Raw genomic sequence first — 15,347 nt, 5'->3', positions numbered from 1 at the left:
AAAATATCTATTATATATTCTACGAAATTATTCTTCTCTAAAAAACAATAATAATTAGCAACGTACCTACATTGAGTGCTATAAAAACATTAAACAATTTAATTCCTATAAAACTTTTCTCATTATCTAATAATTGTGTCTAGGTAAAGTGATTTAAAAACAATAATATGTAGGTACCCCTCCCACTAACTTTATTTAAGTTGTGTGACTGCTGCCGTATTCGACTATTTGACGTAGGACAACAGTAAGTAAATTTTAATTAGATATGTTTATCTTCTCTTGAATTTCTGAACCCCCTGTTAAAAAAACCACGAACCGCCACTGGCAACGAGTATCGCACAAGAGTCTCAACTGCTTCCAACCATCTGGAGCCAGTGAGACTATGGCAACCCTGATTGGGGTATGTTCTGAGGCTGTGAGTAAGGTAGTGAGGACCTTCACTAGGACGCCACCAAATGCAAAACCAAGTGTGTCAAGCTGTTACAGTCTTTCCTAGCCCCAATATGCTTACCGCTGCCCTCAATAGATGATAATGATCAGTTACTTAAATTAATCACATTAAAAATATATATGTAATTTCCTTTAATTTATACGCCGTAGGTACATAATCAATTATCACCACTCGCTAGTGAATACATGTATTAATCATTACTCATCCGTATTTACACCCTTTTAAGGTTAATTGTTGCATTTATATAATTTATTCTATTTATTGACTGCGCCATTTTATACGTCTGGAAAGAGAGAAACTGGCTACTTCTGGTTATACAATCATATTTACCTGTTGGTGAATTGTATTTTACCTAAAATAGACATAACCGGAGTAGGATCTAGAACTCCAACATTTATATCTCCATAATAATTATACAATGCAGTATTTTTATTAAATCATTTTGCTGCAAAATTACCGTAAGCTTTTCTTTATCTGTCTAATGGGCGTTTTACATGATGGTTTTTTTCATACTGATCTCCGGTATTACGGAAACTGTGTATTATGTATCGGGACCTATATCATTTTTTTTGTTTTACACCATCATTATTATAATTCTTATGATTTCATACTGATACTTGCTTGCCATTAGATAATAATAATAATAATAATTGGATGACTTGTATAGCGCCGTTTTTGTGCAAAATCACCTCAAGGGCGCTGTACAAACTTATAATACATTTTTACAGTGATCTATGTTATTACTTAACTATTTATGGAGAAAATATACAGTACAATACTTACCTGGTAGGTCACTTGAGATTAACACTTAATTAACATTATCTAATTGTTTATTGGCGAAATTTAGATACAGGATTTAGGACTTAATTGAAAAATTGAATATAACTGGACTTTCTCTTAGGAATGGTATATTTAATTTAAGGGTACGACAGCTTAAAAAGATACAATACGATATTTTAGGATGGTACAAAAATGTAAAAAAATGGTAAACCTTTTTTTACATTAACTCCACACAGATCAGTCATCCTTGGGGATGGTGTGAAGAGGGTCTTTTTGAAGAGAGGAGCGAGTCAAAAATTTTCAAGTTGGTAGGTAGTGTAAGTAACAATAGTGTAGGTAACAATAATGAGATATTTGGGTGAGGTGACTAATTATTGCACAACCTTTTTCGATGATCCATTGTTTGATCGTTAATAGGTCGTATAAAATGCTTGGTTTCGTGCTACGTGAAGTAAAGTATTCAGTAATCAGCGTACAATTGAAATATTATATTTCGCATTAGTCAGAAGTACACTGGAATATGCATCGCCAATTTGGAATCCACAATATAAACTTTACATAGATAGTATAAAACATATCCAAAACAAAATTAAAAAAAATATATTACCTACAAATTCAACAATAACTTTGAGTATACATTTGAAACTTTGCAGCGAAGACGAGCAGTAGCTGACTCAATATTTATATACAGAATTTTAAACAATGACATTGACCGTACTGAACTTCTGTCCCTTATTAACTTTAACACACCTTTGAGACTTACATGACATACAGTGCTATTCCACACGTTTAATTATAAAACAAATGCAGCATCTAATTAGCCAATTAACCGAGCTCTTCATACTCTAAATAATATTTGTCTTAACTCCAACATTGATATTTTTTCGGATTCACTGCCCAAATTCAAATGTGGCAATAATTATAAACATGTCAATAATTTAAACTATTCAATGCGCATACAGACACAGACACACACACCCTCACACACACCCTTGTTTGTCCAATCCCGATTTCGAGGACTTCAACTGGCTACCCGAATTCGAGGTCCTGTTATATTATATAAAGTAGACATGTATTCTACACTTATACGTATACTCAAGTTAATCGTGATCGTTGCTGTCTATTCGGTTTCATCATACACCCGGTAAGCACCTAGAAAACGGTCCTCAAAAAACCGGAATACACAGCCGGTAACTGAGGACTTCCCATATCCGAGGCCTGTCCACGTATTCAGGATTACACATACGTAAAATACACGGATCTCGGAAGGTCCTCGATTTAGTGGTCTATAGTTTTTGGAGGTCTTGGGTCCTCGAAATATCGAATTTCTTACACGTATCTTGGAAGCGTCGCGGCTCGTCCTAACGTTCGCTCGTTCGGTGAACAGGCAACAAAAGTATACGCCTCATCGTATTGCTAAATATTTTATTTAAAATATAAATTTGCACAAAACTTAAAAAAGGTTCAAAATGAAATTGAATTGCCTATCTAAATATATGAATTTGGTAAGAGATCATTACGGCTGGCACCCGACAGGCAATGCACCCCTCCACCCGCGCGCCCGGTGGCGTATTTCCTTTTCCGTGTTCAATAGGAGGCAGTACTGCCTCGAAACCCGCACGGGTTTGTAACGCCATTCTCCTTCCAAACCCGTGTTCAATACGAGGCACGCGTCCTCCTACTGAATACGGGTTTGTAACGCCATTTCTTTTTCCAAATCCGTGTTCAATACGAGGCATGCGTTGTCCAATCGTTTATAATTACCATGCGCATTAATTGAGCACTACGGATCCATGTTTGTTTCGAGACATTTTTTGTATGTGTAAATTGTTATGTATTAAGGATGGGCAATAAAACGCATAATCTAGGAACCTTTTTTATTAGGTATTTATTATTTATTAACGCCCTAGTGGGCTTTTGTAATTGTAAGAAAACAAGACAAATGAATGCAATAAATTTTGTGTAAATTATTAAAATATTAATACGATGATTTGATATATAATACTGCTATTAGCCTGAAATATTCAAGCCCAGTGGCAAAGAATTACTAATATCTTGGAAAGGAATTCAAATGCTCAACATACAAAAATTCTCACCAAGTTTGGATGTGATTTGTCAAAGCTTAATTTGATTATACTATCATTTATGCCGGCGTGGTCTAGTGGTATACGCTTTCGACTACAGATCCGAAGGTCGCGGGTTCGAACCCGGCGTGCGCAAATAAATTTTATTTGATTAATTTGTGTTATTTCACAATTAATTAATTTAAATAATATATAGTATATTTGCGGCACGTTCCAGAGTGGAAGATACTCTCAGTATCGCCCTAGTGTAAGACCACCATTCAGAATTGAAACGTTGCTTGAAATGGCTTTAGCCGTGTTTGGTGACCAGATCTGAATAGCCAGGTACTTCCCCACCTTCCTCTTCCCCATCTCCCTCCCCTCCCCAATACCCTCTGCCTCACAACATACTCCAATTGGGGATACCATAGTCTCACTGGCTCCAGACGGGAGCAGTTGGGACTCTTGTGCGGTATTACTATAAAAAATAAATAAATATATATATAAATATATATTGTGAAAAAAAATAGCCGGCAAAGATCTCGAAAAATTAATGTACAACCTATATCGATCGCTCGCCGCAAAGAAAGGGTCTATCATGCGGCTACAGGAAGGATTCAATCAGGACGACCAGCCAAGTCTTAATAAATTGATCAAGAGAAAACGTATTCACAAAATTGCATTAAATATTGATAATAATGAACCTCCTGCCAAAAAATATTGATTTTAAAAAATAAATATTATTATGTTTTTATTTGTAGGTACCTAGTTATGTAGATTACTTCACATAACGTATACATCCTTGAATGTAGTTTTATTTCTATCCCTTGGTTTTTAATAGGTACAACTCGTCATATTTTATTTTTTTTAATCTCTATTATAATGTTATATACCTGACGAGTAAATAAAATTATTATTTATTCTGTTTTATTGGTTTATAACGCAGAAATTGTGAGCACACACTTCCTTTTTTATGTTATAATTTATTCAAAATTATGATTTTCCAAAATTATGATTTTTAATCCAAAATTATTATTACAACTGATAGCCTTGATTTAACAATACCTGATTAAACATTTCAAACAAATATAATTTTAAAGTTCATAATAATCTCAATACTCAATTATAAACATGCGAATGTATGAATAGATATACTTGATGTTAATAATTTTGATCTATTCTACTTAAAAACAAGTCACCTTTTTTACACATTTTTAATCTCATGTCTCATAGAAATCGTTGTATCTCCCTTACTTTCATGGTTCATGGTTAGGATATGATCTTAACGGTGTTAAAAAGAGAAAAAATCACGCTTTATAAAAAAATCTAAAAATTTACCGCAAAATAATTAAGAAGTTCAACATAAACGAATCCTAAGTTTCCAAACGCTATTTGAAAAAATAATTATGTACTTTGAGCATTTTATATTGATTATTTTTTATATGGCACGACAAAAACTGAGATGACAATATAGTTTATAATACATTAGTCTATCACAATATGAATGCGTTTTTTTTTCATTATCAGTAATTTTAGTTACAAAAATCGTAAGATCAGTCATTTTTAAAACTTCCTTATGCTGGCATGCAAAATACTTATATTTTTAAAATTAAATATTTATTTTGAATTATAAAATTTAAAAGGAAATTTCATAACCTTTCCAAAACGGTTATTAGTTTTCGGATATATTTAGAAATATTCTATTATTGGGATTTTATTACAAAACGGCAATATTTTAAACCTCTCACAAAATACTGTCGAGGCCCAAGGAATTACATAAAATGTTCTATATTATTACAACATTCTTTACCTTATGAGTACTTCATATTTTTTCCTTTTTTATGTAACCCACATTACATAATTGTATCCTGTATCTAAATACTAGATTTTCCATACATACATACTTTGTTTTATATTATGTCTTATATTAATCAATCAAAATAACAAAAGTACATCGTTCTTTTTTATTTTCTTTCAACATTATCTCAGTGTACTTCTAATAACAACTGTATCATTTCAGCGATAATATTTCTAAGTACTCACATTCATATTTTGTCCTTAATACTTAAAATAATTTTTCCCTTCTGTGTACCAATGCATACTTATAATACAATGTATCACTTTAATGTTAAAGCCTATTATGGCGTTTATATTAATAAATAAATAGTTTCTTTTATTTATCATTTCAGGCTAAGAGCAGTATTATATATTGAATCATCGTATTGATATTTAACTGATTTGCACTAAATTTAATTATATCCATTTGTCTTGTTTTCTTACAATTACTAAAATTCCATGTAAAAGTCCACTAGGGCGTTAAAAAATAAAAATCTTTCGAAACCAACACGGATCCGTAGTGCTCAATTAATGCGCATGGTAATTATAAACGATTGGACGACGCATGCCTCGTACTGAACACGGATTTGTAAAGAGAAATGGCGTTACAAACCCGTGTTCAGTAGGAGGACGCGTGCCTCATATTGAACACGGGTTTGGAAGGAGAATGGCGTTACAAACCCGTGCGGGTTTCGAGGCAATGATACCTCCTATTGAACACGTAAAAGGAAATACGCCGCCCGGTGCAACAGCAGATCGGCTAGTAATCGGCGTTCATAACAGGGAAAGTACCAAAAACTTCCAAAACTATTCCGAAACAGGTCTCCAGCGAAATAGTATTCTTACTTAGGGTTTGAACAAGAAACCATAATATGTCTCTCGCAAAATGCAACCATTAGTCAACGAGTATTACGTGCGATATTATTGTATTATATTATAAAGCGCTTAATAAGCTCTTTTTATTGCATTAACGAAGAATGGAATGAAAGAAGAATATATGACGCGGATTAATCAAATACTTGATCAGGTGTCCTAATTACTTATTAAATATTACAATACCGTACATCGAATTAAACAGTATTACAGAACATAGTTCACAATACGAACTAAACGCAATATTGAATTTTGTTTCAACAGTCAAAAACTGAATTCCTTGTCGGCACAATCTTAATAGTGCAATACTTATTATATACACATGCACGTAGGAATTTCGAACGACGGGTCCTCGGTTTAGGGCGTAGGTGAGATTTTTTGACACTCGAGCTTGCAGCGCCTCCTGGTGTTCACATTCCGGCAATCGGCACCTTTTAACACGAAACCGAGGACTTTGAAAGAGTCCTCGGTTTAGGGTCTGTGTGTGATTTCCAGCATTAGCGGCGCCGCCCTGGTGGTCACACATCCGTACTAATGAAACACTAGCCAAATTAAACACGATATTTTTCGCCACGAAAATGAGGACTCTCTCCGATCGGCCTAAAATTTCGACAGTTGACCAATCAGAACGCATAGATTATAGGTACATATTCAGTTTTTCGCATTTTGAATCCGAGGACGTCCTCGGATTCGTGTGAGTCCTCGGATTCTGGGTCTAAAGGCCTGTGAAGGTCCTCGAATAAAGGTGCATACAAACTCACACACACACACCCTCACACACACACACACACACCTATATACTACACACGTCACCTGGTAATTAAAGAATGAACATACCACTTAGCAGACATTACAAGGAAACATATCATAGGTACCCAACATGAAGTATCTTATTCCTGTATATTGTTTCATCTCTGTAAATCATGTACTGTTTGTTTCCATAATATAAAATAAAAAAATAACTTTCATAATTAATTTTTGTGCCTTCGATAATGAATCTATAGCTGATAGTGTTGCACCTCCCCATTAGTGTGGGCCGATTTTTTTTTCTTCAGAATTCCATTTGACGCTACTTATAAAAAGTTGTCTTTCTTATCTTATGTCTTCTTTATCTAAAACAACAAAATAATATACTTAAAAAAAAATCAAAAAATATCTTAAGGCTCCACTTTGCCTTTAAAGTTGGAGAAAATATGCTAAAAATTAGTTTTTTTTCAGTCTCATTATAAAGTATTCTGGATCAGTTTAATCATGTGAATTTATGAAATCTTCTTTAATAAAGTATGTAGCTTTACTGTATATAACTAGAATCTATTGTTTTTGTAGTAATATGACACAAAAAAGTTCCCGCCCGTAGTTCCTAGCCTCGCCGTCGCACGGACTACCCGCTTTACTCGCCGTTCTGTATTTGCCCTAGGCCTTAGTCGACCAACTGCTTTCAAAGGGAGAGGTCACGCGTATTTTTTTGGTAACAGTGTAAAAATGAACAAAATTAATACTAGGCAGTTAACCACGTGCCCTATTATTGGTACTTTTAAGGTGCTTAAAGACAATGTGTTGCCCACGTATGAAGATGTATTGAAGTGTTGTGAGTGGGAGCGATCGGAGTGGAAATGGATCCATGGCCCCAAAGACCCTCCGTTACGTGATATTGTTTTGAAGGTAATTTCAAGTATTTTAGAAATATGGGAAAAAGCTTCTTTGCCAACTATTTCGAACGAAAGAATTGCGAAAATTATTAAGGTTTATCATTTTAAGTATAAATTCCTGTTGAAGACAGAAAAGAACAAAAGAAATACAGTTTGTTTAAAAAAAAAGTATCTCAATTTAAGGAAACAAGCTCCCGACTGTTCGATATTTGTTCTTGTAAATGTAAAGACAATTATTGTACTTGTTCGAAAGCAAGGAAAGTTTCCCTTAAAGAAAAAACAGTTTTTGGAAGACCAAAGAGGTGAGGTTCATCGGCAGTGTTGATACACCGACTACGAAACAAATGGAAAAATCTATGAAGAGAGAGAGAAAAAAAAGATCTCACTAAAATAAAAGACCAGGTGTATGAAGAAAAAGAATTTGTAGACACTGTATCATTATCTTCCACATCAAAATCATCTTCTCCGATCGCAAAATCAAGTAGGCTACTTAAGACTAATACCACTGCTTTTCCGACGACCAGCAAATCTCCATCTTTTACAGTTCTCTCCAAGATCTGTGACAGGTTCAGAATATCGGATCGAGCTGGTGCAGCAATCGCTTCTGCCGTCTTAAATGATTGCAACATAATAACGCAGGATAATACTAATAAAGTAATGGAAAAAAATAGGCTGCGTCGCGCACGTCTGCGTACCAGATCTATACTCATGAAATCAAAGACTTGGGATAAAGTAAGTGGATTATTTTTTGATGGTCGAAAGGACAAGACTTTGGTTAATATAAAAAAAAGGACAGAAATATTATAAAAGCACGGTACTTGAAGAACACGTATCGTTAATCGTGGAACCAGGATCTCATTTCTTGACCCATATTACCCCTAGGTCAGGCACTGCCGTTAATATAACCAAAGCAATTATAGAATACTTTGTTTGTCAAAAAATTTCACTTGACCATTTAAAAGCAATTGGTTGTGATGGTACAAATGTTAACTCGGGAACAACTGGTGGTGTGATTCGAACGATGGAGAGACACTTAAATCGTCCAGTACAGTGGCTGATCTGTCTTTTTCATTGCAACGAGCTGCTTCTACGCCATTTGATTATTAAGTTGGATGGCACAACTACTGGACCTCGTGCTTTTTCCGGCCCCGTAGGTTCGTCTCTTCATAATTGTCATAATTTGCCAGTTCAATCTTTTTTAAATATTGATGTGGATTACTCGACCGATGTCCTGCATGCTGATTTAAGCACCAATCAAAAATACTTGTCGATATTTTCAAAACAGTTTCATCCTGATATTGCCAGAAGAAACCCAGGAGTGATGTCACATGCACGATGGCTTACTACAGCAAGTCGTATCCTACGACTGTATATTTGATGCGCAACGCCATCAGAAAATCTGATCATATTAACCACATTTATCATGAGGGTATATGTTCCCATGTGGTTTGATATAAAACTACATGGGTCGTGCAAAGATGGTGCGAGGCATATTTATAATATGATAAACTATTCGCGCTATCTTCCAGACGAATTAAAAGCCATCATTTATCCTGTAATACAGCGAAATGCTTACTAAGCTCATCCGGAAAATTTACTCTTATCAATGATAACCGATGAATCGCCTATCATCAAAGAACTTGGGATAAGACGTTTGTTGAAAGCCAGAGAGTTTTCCCGGACAGAGCTCCGAACATTTAAAGTACCAACATTGAATTTTAATACACAATGCTATATTGATACGATATCTTGGCAAGATACGCCGATCACATATTCTCCCATTTTAGAAGGTGTAACAAAACAAGACCTGGAGGATCTTAACCTAACTTCAGAAATCAGTTCCCCTGTCACACACAATCGGTAGAACGCTGTGTGAAGGTTGTAACTGAAGCATCTTCGAAAGTGTGTGGCAAGAAGAAGAGGGAAGGCCTTATTACTCCACCATAATCTCCAGAAAAAATATGCCAAAAATTGAAACTAAGCGTGATTTCATACCGGAATAATTGATTACGTTTATTTCTATACGATATCTGTAATATTTATGAGTTAAATTCTTAATGTTGAAACAGAATTTAATACTAAATAAATTATTGTGAAAATTGTAATTATAACTCTTTCATTACCTTATCACTTGGGAATAATTCACAAAAAATGTATTTTAATCAATTTTCGATCGCAAAATGGAACCTAAAAATGATAACATTCAATGACTTTTTTAATTTTTTATTAACAATAAAGACCTAAGACAACTTTTTATCGGTGGCGCTTATTGAAATAAGTCAATTTTTTTTTTGCCCTACAGTGGCGGCCCAGGCTACTCCCCATGCAATTATTCCATACTCAATGATAGATTGACAAAGAGAGTAATAAACAATTTTCATAGATTTGGAGTCTAGTATGTTTCTAATATTTTTGAAGAAATAAATATGTTTTCTAAGTTTATTCGTGAAAAGTAGGCAATGTGTATTCCACTTAAGATATTGATCAAATGTAAGACCAAGGTATTTAATATGGTCCGTTCGATCTAGGCAAGGACATTGACAGAATGTATTGTGAGTACAAGAACATTCATGTACTTTTATTTAAACATCTTGATTAGGTTGGCCAACGATATTCATACTAAAAGTAATTTATTTAGTTTTGAAAGTATTTAGTGCAAGAGAGTTAATATCTAGCCATTTTTTAACAGAGTTAATTTATTTCTCAGCCATTTTGTATGCATCTAACCAAGTGCCGGATTGAATGAGTAGCACAGTATCATCAGCGAAGAAAAAAATTAGCAGCTAAGAACTGTCAAATCGAAAAATGGAGAGAATTTAGTGTGCATTGTCATTTTTCTTATTTATTTTACCATTAAAACTACATTATTTGTGTAAGGCCGTAGTTTATTTGCACGTTTTAATCAATGTTGTTATTTTGTAGCAATGGACAGACGTCATATTCCGTCTGGCCTACAATCTAAGCCTAATCAACAGCTCCACCATCATGTTTCTGCAGAAAGTCCACACTAAACTCTCCCTCGTTGTTGACAAAACCGGAAAGATACCAATCAAAAAGTAAGTGTATTCTCAATCACCCCTTTTCATCTAACTATGTTTAATATGGCTTCTCCTCTAATTAGGCAGCCATACAAATAAGACCTATTATTCATGTTGGGTCTTTCATCTCGAAAATTATTTTTATACTGTTGTTTATTTCAGATTGGAAGTGAAAACATGTTTCTTGCAAAATTGTTTTCCAGTTCATTCAAGCACAGGCAGTAGATTTTTTTTGCTCTAATGTTTGTTTATGAAACTTGTATTAAATATTCATAGTACGTGTTATAAACACTTGTTTGGCGTAAACATCTATTACAAACACTAAAAAGTCTGTTTTCTTAAATAAAGCCTTGTTAAAAGTGGAAGAATGCATAGTTTTGATACATTTATCTACTATAAAATTAAGGTTTTGTTTTTCTCTTGATATCCAGTGCCAGCATTTATTCTACTGTATCTGTAGTCCCCGGTATTGCCCGGGCTTTATTTAGAGTGTTTCCAAATCAGTTTTAGACAGTAATTTACCTATTATTTTGAAAGCCAATGTGTAAAATTTCATCAAAAGTATTAACATTCTGCTTGAAGAGGTGAGAAAAGGGGATGGGGGTGATTTTAGAAATATCACGTAGACACTGAATTTCCTCTTGTTTTGAAGGAAGCAAGATTTCATTAATCTCAGAATAAAATATTAATATTGTAGTTTTGCTTAAAAAACAAATCTACACCGAGACACTCTTCTTTATCAGAACTTTACAGAATAACACTGTGTCAGTCTGTACAATCTGTAGGTCCGTACCAATAAAGCGAAACCCACTTAAGAAACTTCCACATAAGTAGTTTCCATACAAAAAGTTTTGTTCTCTTAAAACATGAAATTAAAAAAAAAAATTCTAATCCCTTAATAAACCTTAAGAAAGTTTTACTGTATAACTAAAATATTTATTTGTTATTCTAGCATAGTGAAACTGTTTGCGCAGAACAAGGATGACCGGAAGAAGGTGGAGAAAGGTCTGGACGCATCGGGACTACCGTCCGGCAAAAGCGACACCATCAGCCCCTCCAAGTTCCAGTTTGAGGACTTCTTCACCTTCTACAAGAACCTGACGCAGCGATCGGAGGTGGAAAAAGTCTTCGAGACCCTGTGAGTGTTTTTAGTGGGTCTTTGATATTCTTCAATAGACAATGTAACAGTGAGTAGAACAACAATACAACACTACAATAGACAATGTAACAGTGAGTAGAACAACAATACAACACTACAATAGACAATGTAACAGTGAGTAGAACAACAATACAACACTACAATAGACAATGTAACAGTGAGTAGAACAACAATTTTGCTTACCTAAAGTTTCGACCAGACTCTAAAACGTTCGCCGCAAGGTGCATTTTTTAAGTAGAGATCGGGAGGGAGTAACTGTGTCAGAATTGCATATTGCATACGAGATAATATTTTTTTAATGCTGATAGATTACCAAATATTTATTCTAGGATTACCTTTGGGGATGCCTATTACCCAATCCGGTGCGGAAGGGTTAAAGAGATTCTTGCTTATGTAGTGGTGCACAGTGTTGTACGCGGGGTAAGAGAGGCTGCGGTCAGGTGTTCCAAACTATTTCGAACCAATTTGAGCCACTATCGGTGGGCACAAATACATTTAAACATGCACTCTTTGAAACGATTTGCCTGTAGACTGGGATCCTGCTACAACAAACCCTACGTCATCGGGAACACAGATGAAACTACTTTGTAGTGAAAATGGACGTTTAATATGCCTTAAAAAGGTTTGCCTGCCGGATTGCCTCTTGGAGGATTTCACACAGTCTTGGAAATTATTATCTGATAGTATTATTACGCTAGCGTCTGGACGGTCTAGGCCCTCTGATTGGTCGAATTCAAATCGTATATTTCGGGTAAATTCCGCATTGGGGGTCTGCAGGCAAAAAACGACCACTCTGCCCCTGAATTTTAACCAACCGTAAGATTCATTTCGGTTTGCAGGCGACCGGATCCAAAAAAAATAACACTTTAAAATTAAGACCCGATTTCATACTGAAATAGGATCGCTTCATGTAATACGAGATTTTATAAAAACATCGTTTCTGCTCATATAAATTTTGGATAATATCGAAGAAAATATGTTTTAGAAATTTAATAATCCATTGATTAATTACATTACAATGAAAATTGTCCACAATTACGTGATAATGTTTGACGTTTGTAAAAAATCACGCGTTCTGAGGTCCTTGAAAATGGCCGATACGCACGGCAGCTATAGTTTCCCTGATAGCCGACAGAGCACACCTATGGCAGTATAAGAACGAACCAAATGACTAGCCCAAATATTTAAATATGCAGCTAACAATACGCATAGTTATACAAAATTACTTGACCATTAACAAGCGTTTAATAAGAAGATTTCTTTTGCAAACTTATCTCTTTGTGATGGCATTATTTATTTTATTAAAACACAAATAACTTTGTTTACATCACTTTATTATATAAAACCTCTACATGTTTCATGAATGAAGTTCACCTCATCAGGAGTAACTATACACCAAAGTCAAAAATTAAATATTGATTACAATTGGAAAGACGAAGTGGAAGGAGGGGGAGGGGTAAGGGTGGGCGGGGTTTATCAGAATTAGGAATTACAATATCGTTCGACGGGAAAGACCAGTTGAGTGGGAAAATATTTAAAAGAGGGTTAAACAATTAATAAACAATTTTTCCCATATAAATCAATGTACAATACGTTGATTTAATTGCGTTCCATGCCAAAAAAGTGATTTAATTTTTTGAAATTTATTTAAATATAATTACATACTAATAAATTTTTAAGGAGCGTAACAACCTGAATTGCGATTTCGTTTTGAAAAAAACAATAAAAAACCGATATGACTAGTTTATTATTTATGAATTTATGACAAATAATTTATTATTTTTTTTACCAGAAAGCTCTCTGCAGACATTTGTTTTGCCGACGCTTTAAAATTTGTGAAAATGTGATACAGCATTATCGTTGATTTTACATTCAAGTAGACAAGATAAATAACTTTTTTCGAAATTCCACTGTTGTAGTTTTTAGGTAAAAAAAAATTGTATTGTTGTACGTGAACAGATACAAAAAAAAAATCTGGCTGTTCACTTTGGATAAACACACTTTTATTAAAAAGTTTACGACTTTGCACACAGCATAATGGTTTCGTCGTACAAAAAAATAATATTAATTTATTTGTTAAATTATTCTGTATTAGTTAGTAAAACTAAACAACAATGTTGACCGGTCAGTGGTTGAGTGGGCACAGCGCTTGGGTCTCACCCGAGCGTCGCGTGTTCGATTCCTCGGCTGGCTAAGTCCTCCATCACAACACAAGCAACATTTTCGGCTTTCTGTGATGGTAGTAGGAGATTTTAAAACATTGTTGGGTTATTCGTAACCCGGGAATGTTTGTCTTCCTTTTAAAAAAAAAAAAAAAAAATGTTTTTATACCATGGCAGGAGTTGCCGTGCAAGGCCACAGAAAACCATGAAAAAGCTGCAGCGACACTCACTCTTTATTTTAATAAATATTGAATTAATTTAGCTGAAATTGACAATATTGTAGTGATAATAGAAAAGTATTTGTTGGATATTACTTCAAGAAGAGATGTACAGTTAGCAGCTGTGGCTGAATAGTAAGGGTAGATATGAAATAAAAAAAACAAATCTTTACACAAAAAATCCACAAAACAAAAACACAGTAGAAAATAATTGAAAAGTTAACTCAGCCTCAGCTGTGTTTGTCCATTGAGTGTCTTGAGGCTAGAGGAAAGAAAACAGAGAGAGAGAAAATAGGAAAAAAAATCGTAAATAGTGAATGGCCATACATACTAGTGACTATTCTAGTAAAAAAATACGAAATCTAAGATCCAATCGAAGACCTAAGCCAGGAATTTCAGAAGATAATTGACAAGTATAAGATGTAAACTAAAATAATATATTAGGTATAAGATGTAAACTCTTATAACTAAATAAAATATACATTAAAAAAAAAAAAAGTACAGCTTGACTATCCCTAACATATACACATTTTCAACGATTTCCAAGTTTAAATTTAAATATGTACTTCCTTTGGAAGTAATACTTTTCAGTGTTTTCAAACTGATCAAAAAACGTTTTTATGGAAAGGTAGCAGAGCTCCATTTATTTTTGGCCATCTATAATAGCTCAGGTCTTTGATTTAATCTAATAATTCGCAAGAGGGTGTGTTAAATAACTATTAGACTGTTATTTACAGACTTGGAGGAACACAATAATTATAACGCGTGTTCCAATATAATGATTTATTAACAATTAAGTGCGGATTGTCTACGTCTTATCTCTGAGCTGTCGGTTTGGTAAAGCGCGCGAGCAGATTCATCCGTCATCTTTTATACCCCTATCAGTCATCTCGCTCTTACGCATTCAACAAGCAGGCGTACCACCAAAAACCTTTCTTACATCCTCCCCTACTAAAATTGAATGCCCCTATCTATATATATCATACCCTATTACTACATATTTCATTTACAATTTTATTTTATATATTTCATTTACTAAACAATTAACACAACATATTTTTTTTTTATAAAATTAACTATCATATGCCGCGTTTCTTTCTGCTTCCCTTCTCTTGTCT

At 34.2% G+C, this 15,347-nt stretch overlaps 1 protein-coding gene across 2 annotated transcripts in view; it reads left to right on the top strand.

Annotated features, from left to right (window-relative positions):
* The window catches only part of Plc21C (Phospholipase C at 21C), a 181,792-nt gene that overhangs the window by 52,069 nt on the left and 114,376 nt on the right, over positions 1-15,347 (top strand). For both annotated transcript variants that reach the window (XM_089635969.1, XM_089635970.1), the window contains exons 4-5: positions 10,575-10,708; positions 11,643-11,828. In XM_089635969.1, the coding sequence (XP_089492095.1) occupies positions 10,575-10,708; positions 11,643-11,828 (320 nt within the window). The remainder of the gene's footprint in view (positions 1-10,574; positions 10,709-11,642; positions 11,829-15,347) is intronic.

The sequence above is a fragment of the Hesperophylax consimilis genome, chromosome 9 (genome assembly GCF_061612785.1).
Source record: "Hesperophylax consimilis isolate HC1 chromosome 9, BYU_Hcon_1.0, whole genome shotgun sequence".
NCBI lineage: Eukaryota > Metazoa > Arthropoda > Insecta > Trichoptera > Limnephilidae > Hesperophylax > Hesperophylax consimilis.
Note: the sequence above shows the minus strand (reverse complement) of the source record. Positions and strands in the feature narration are given on the sequence as shown.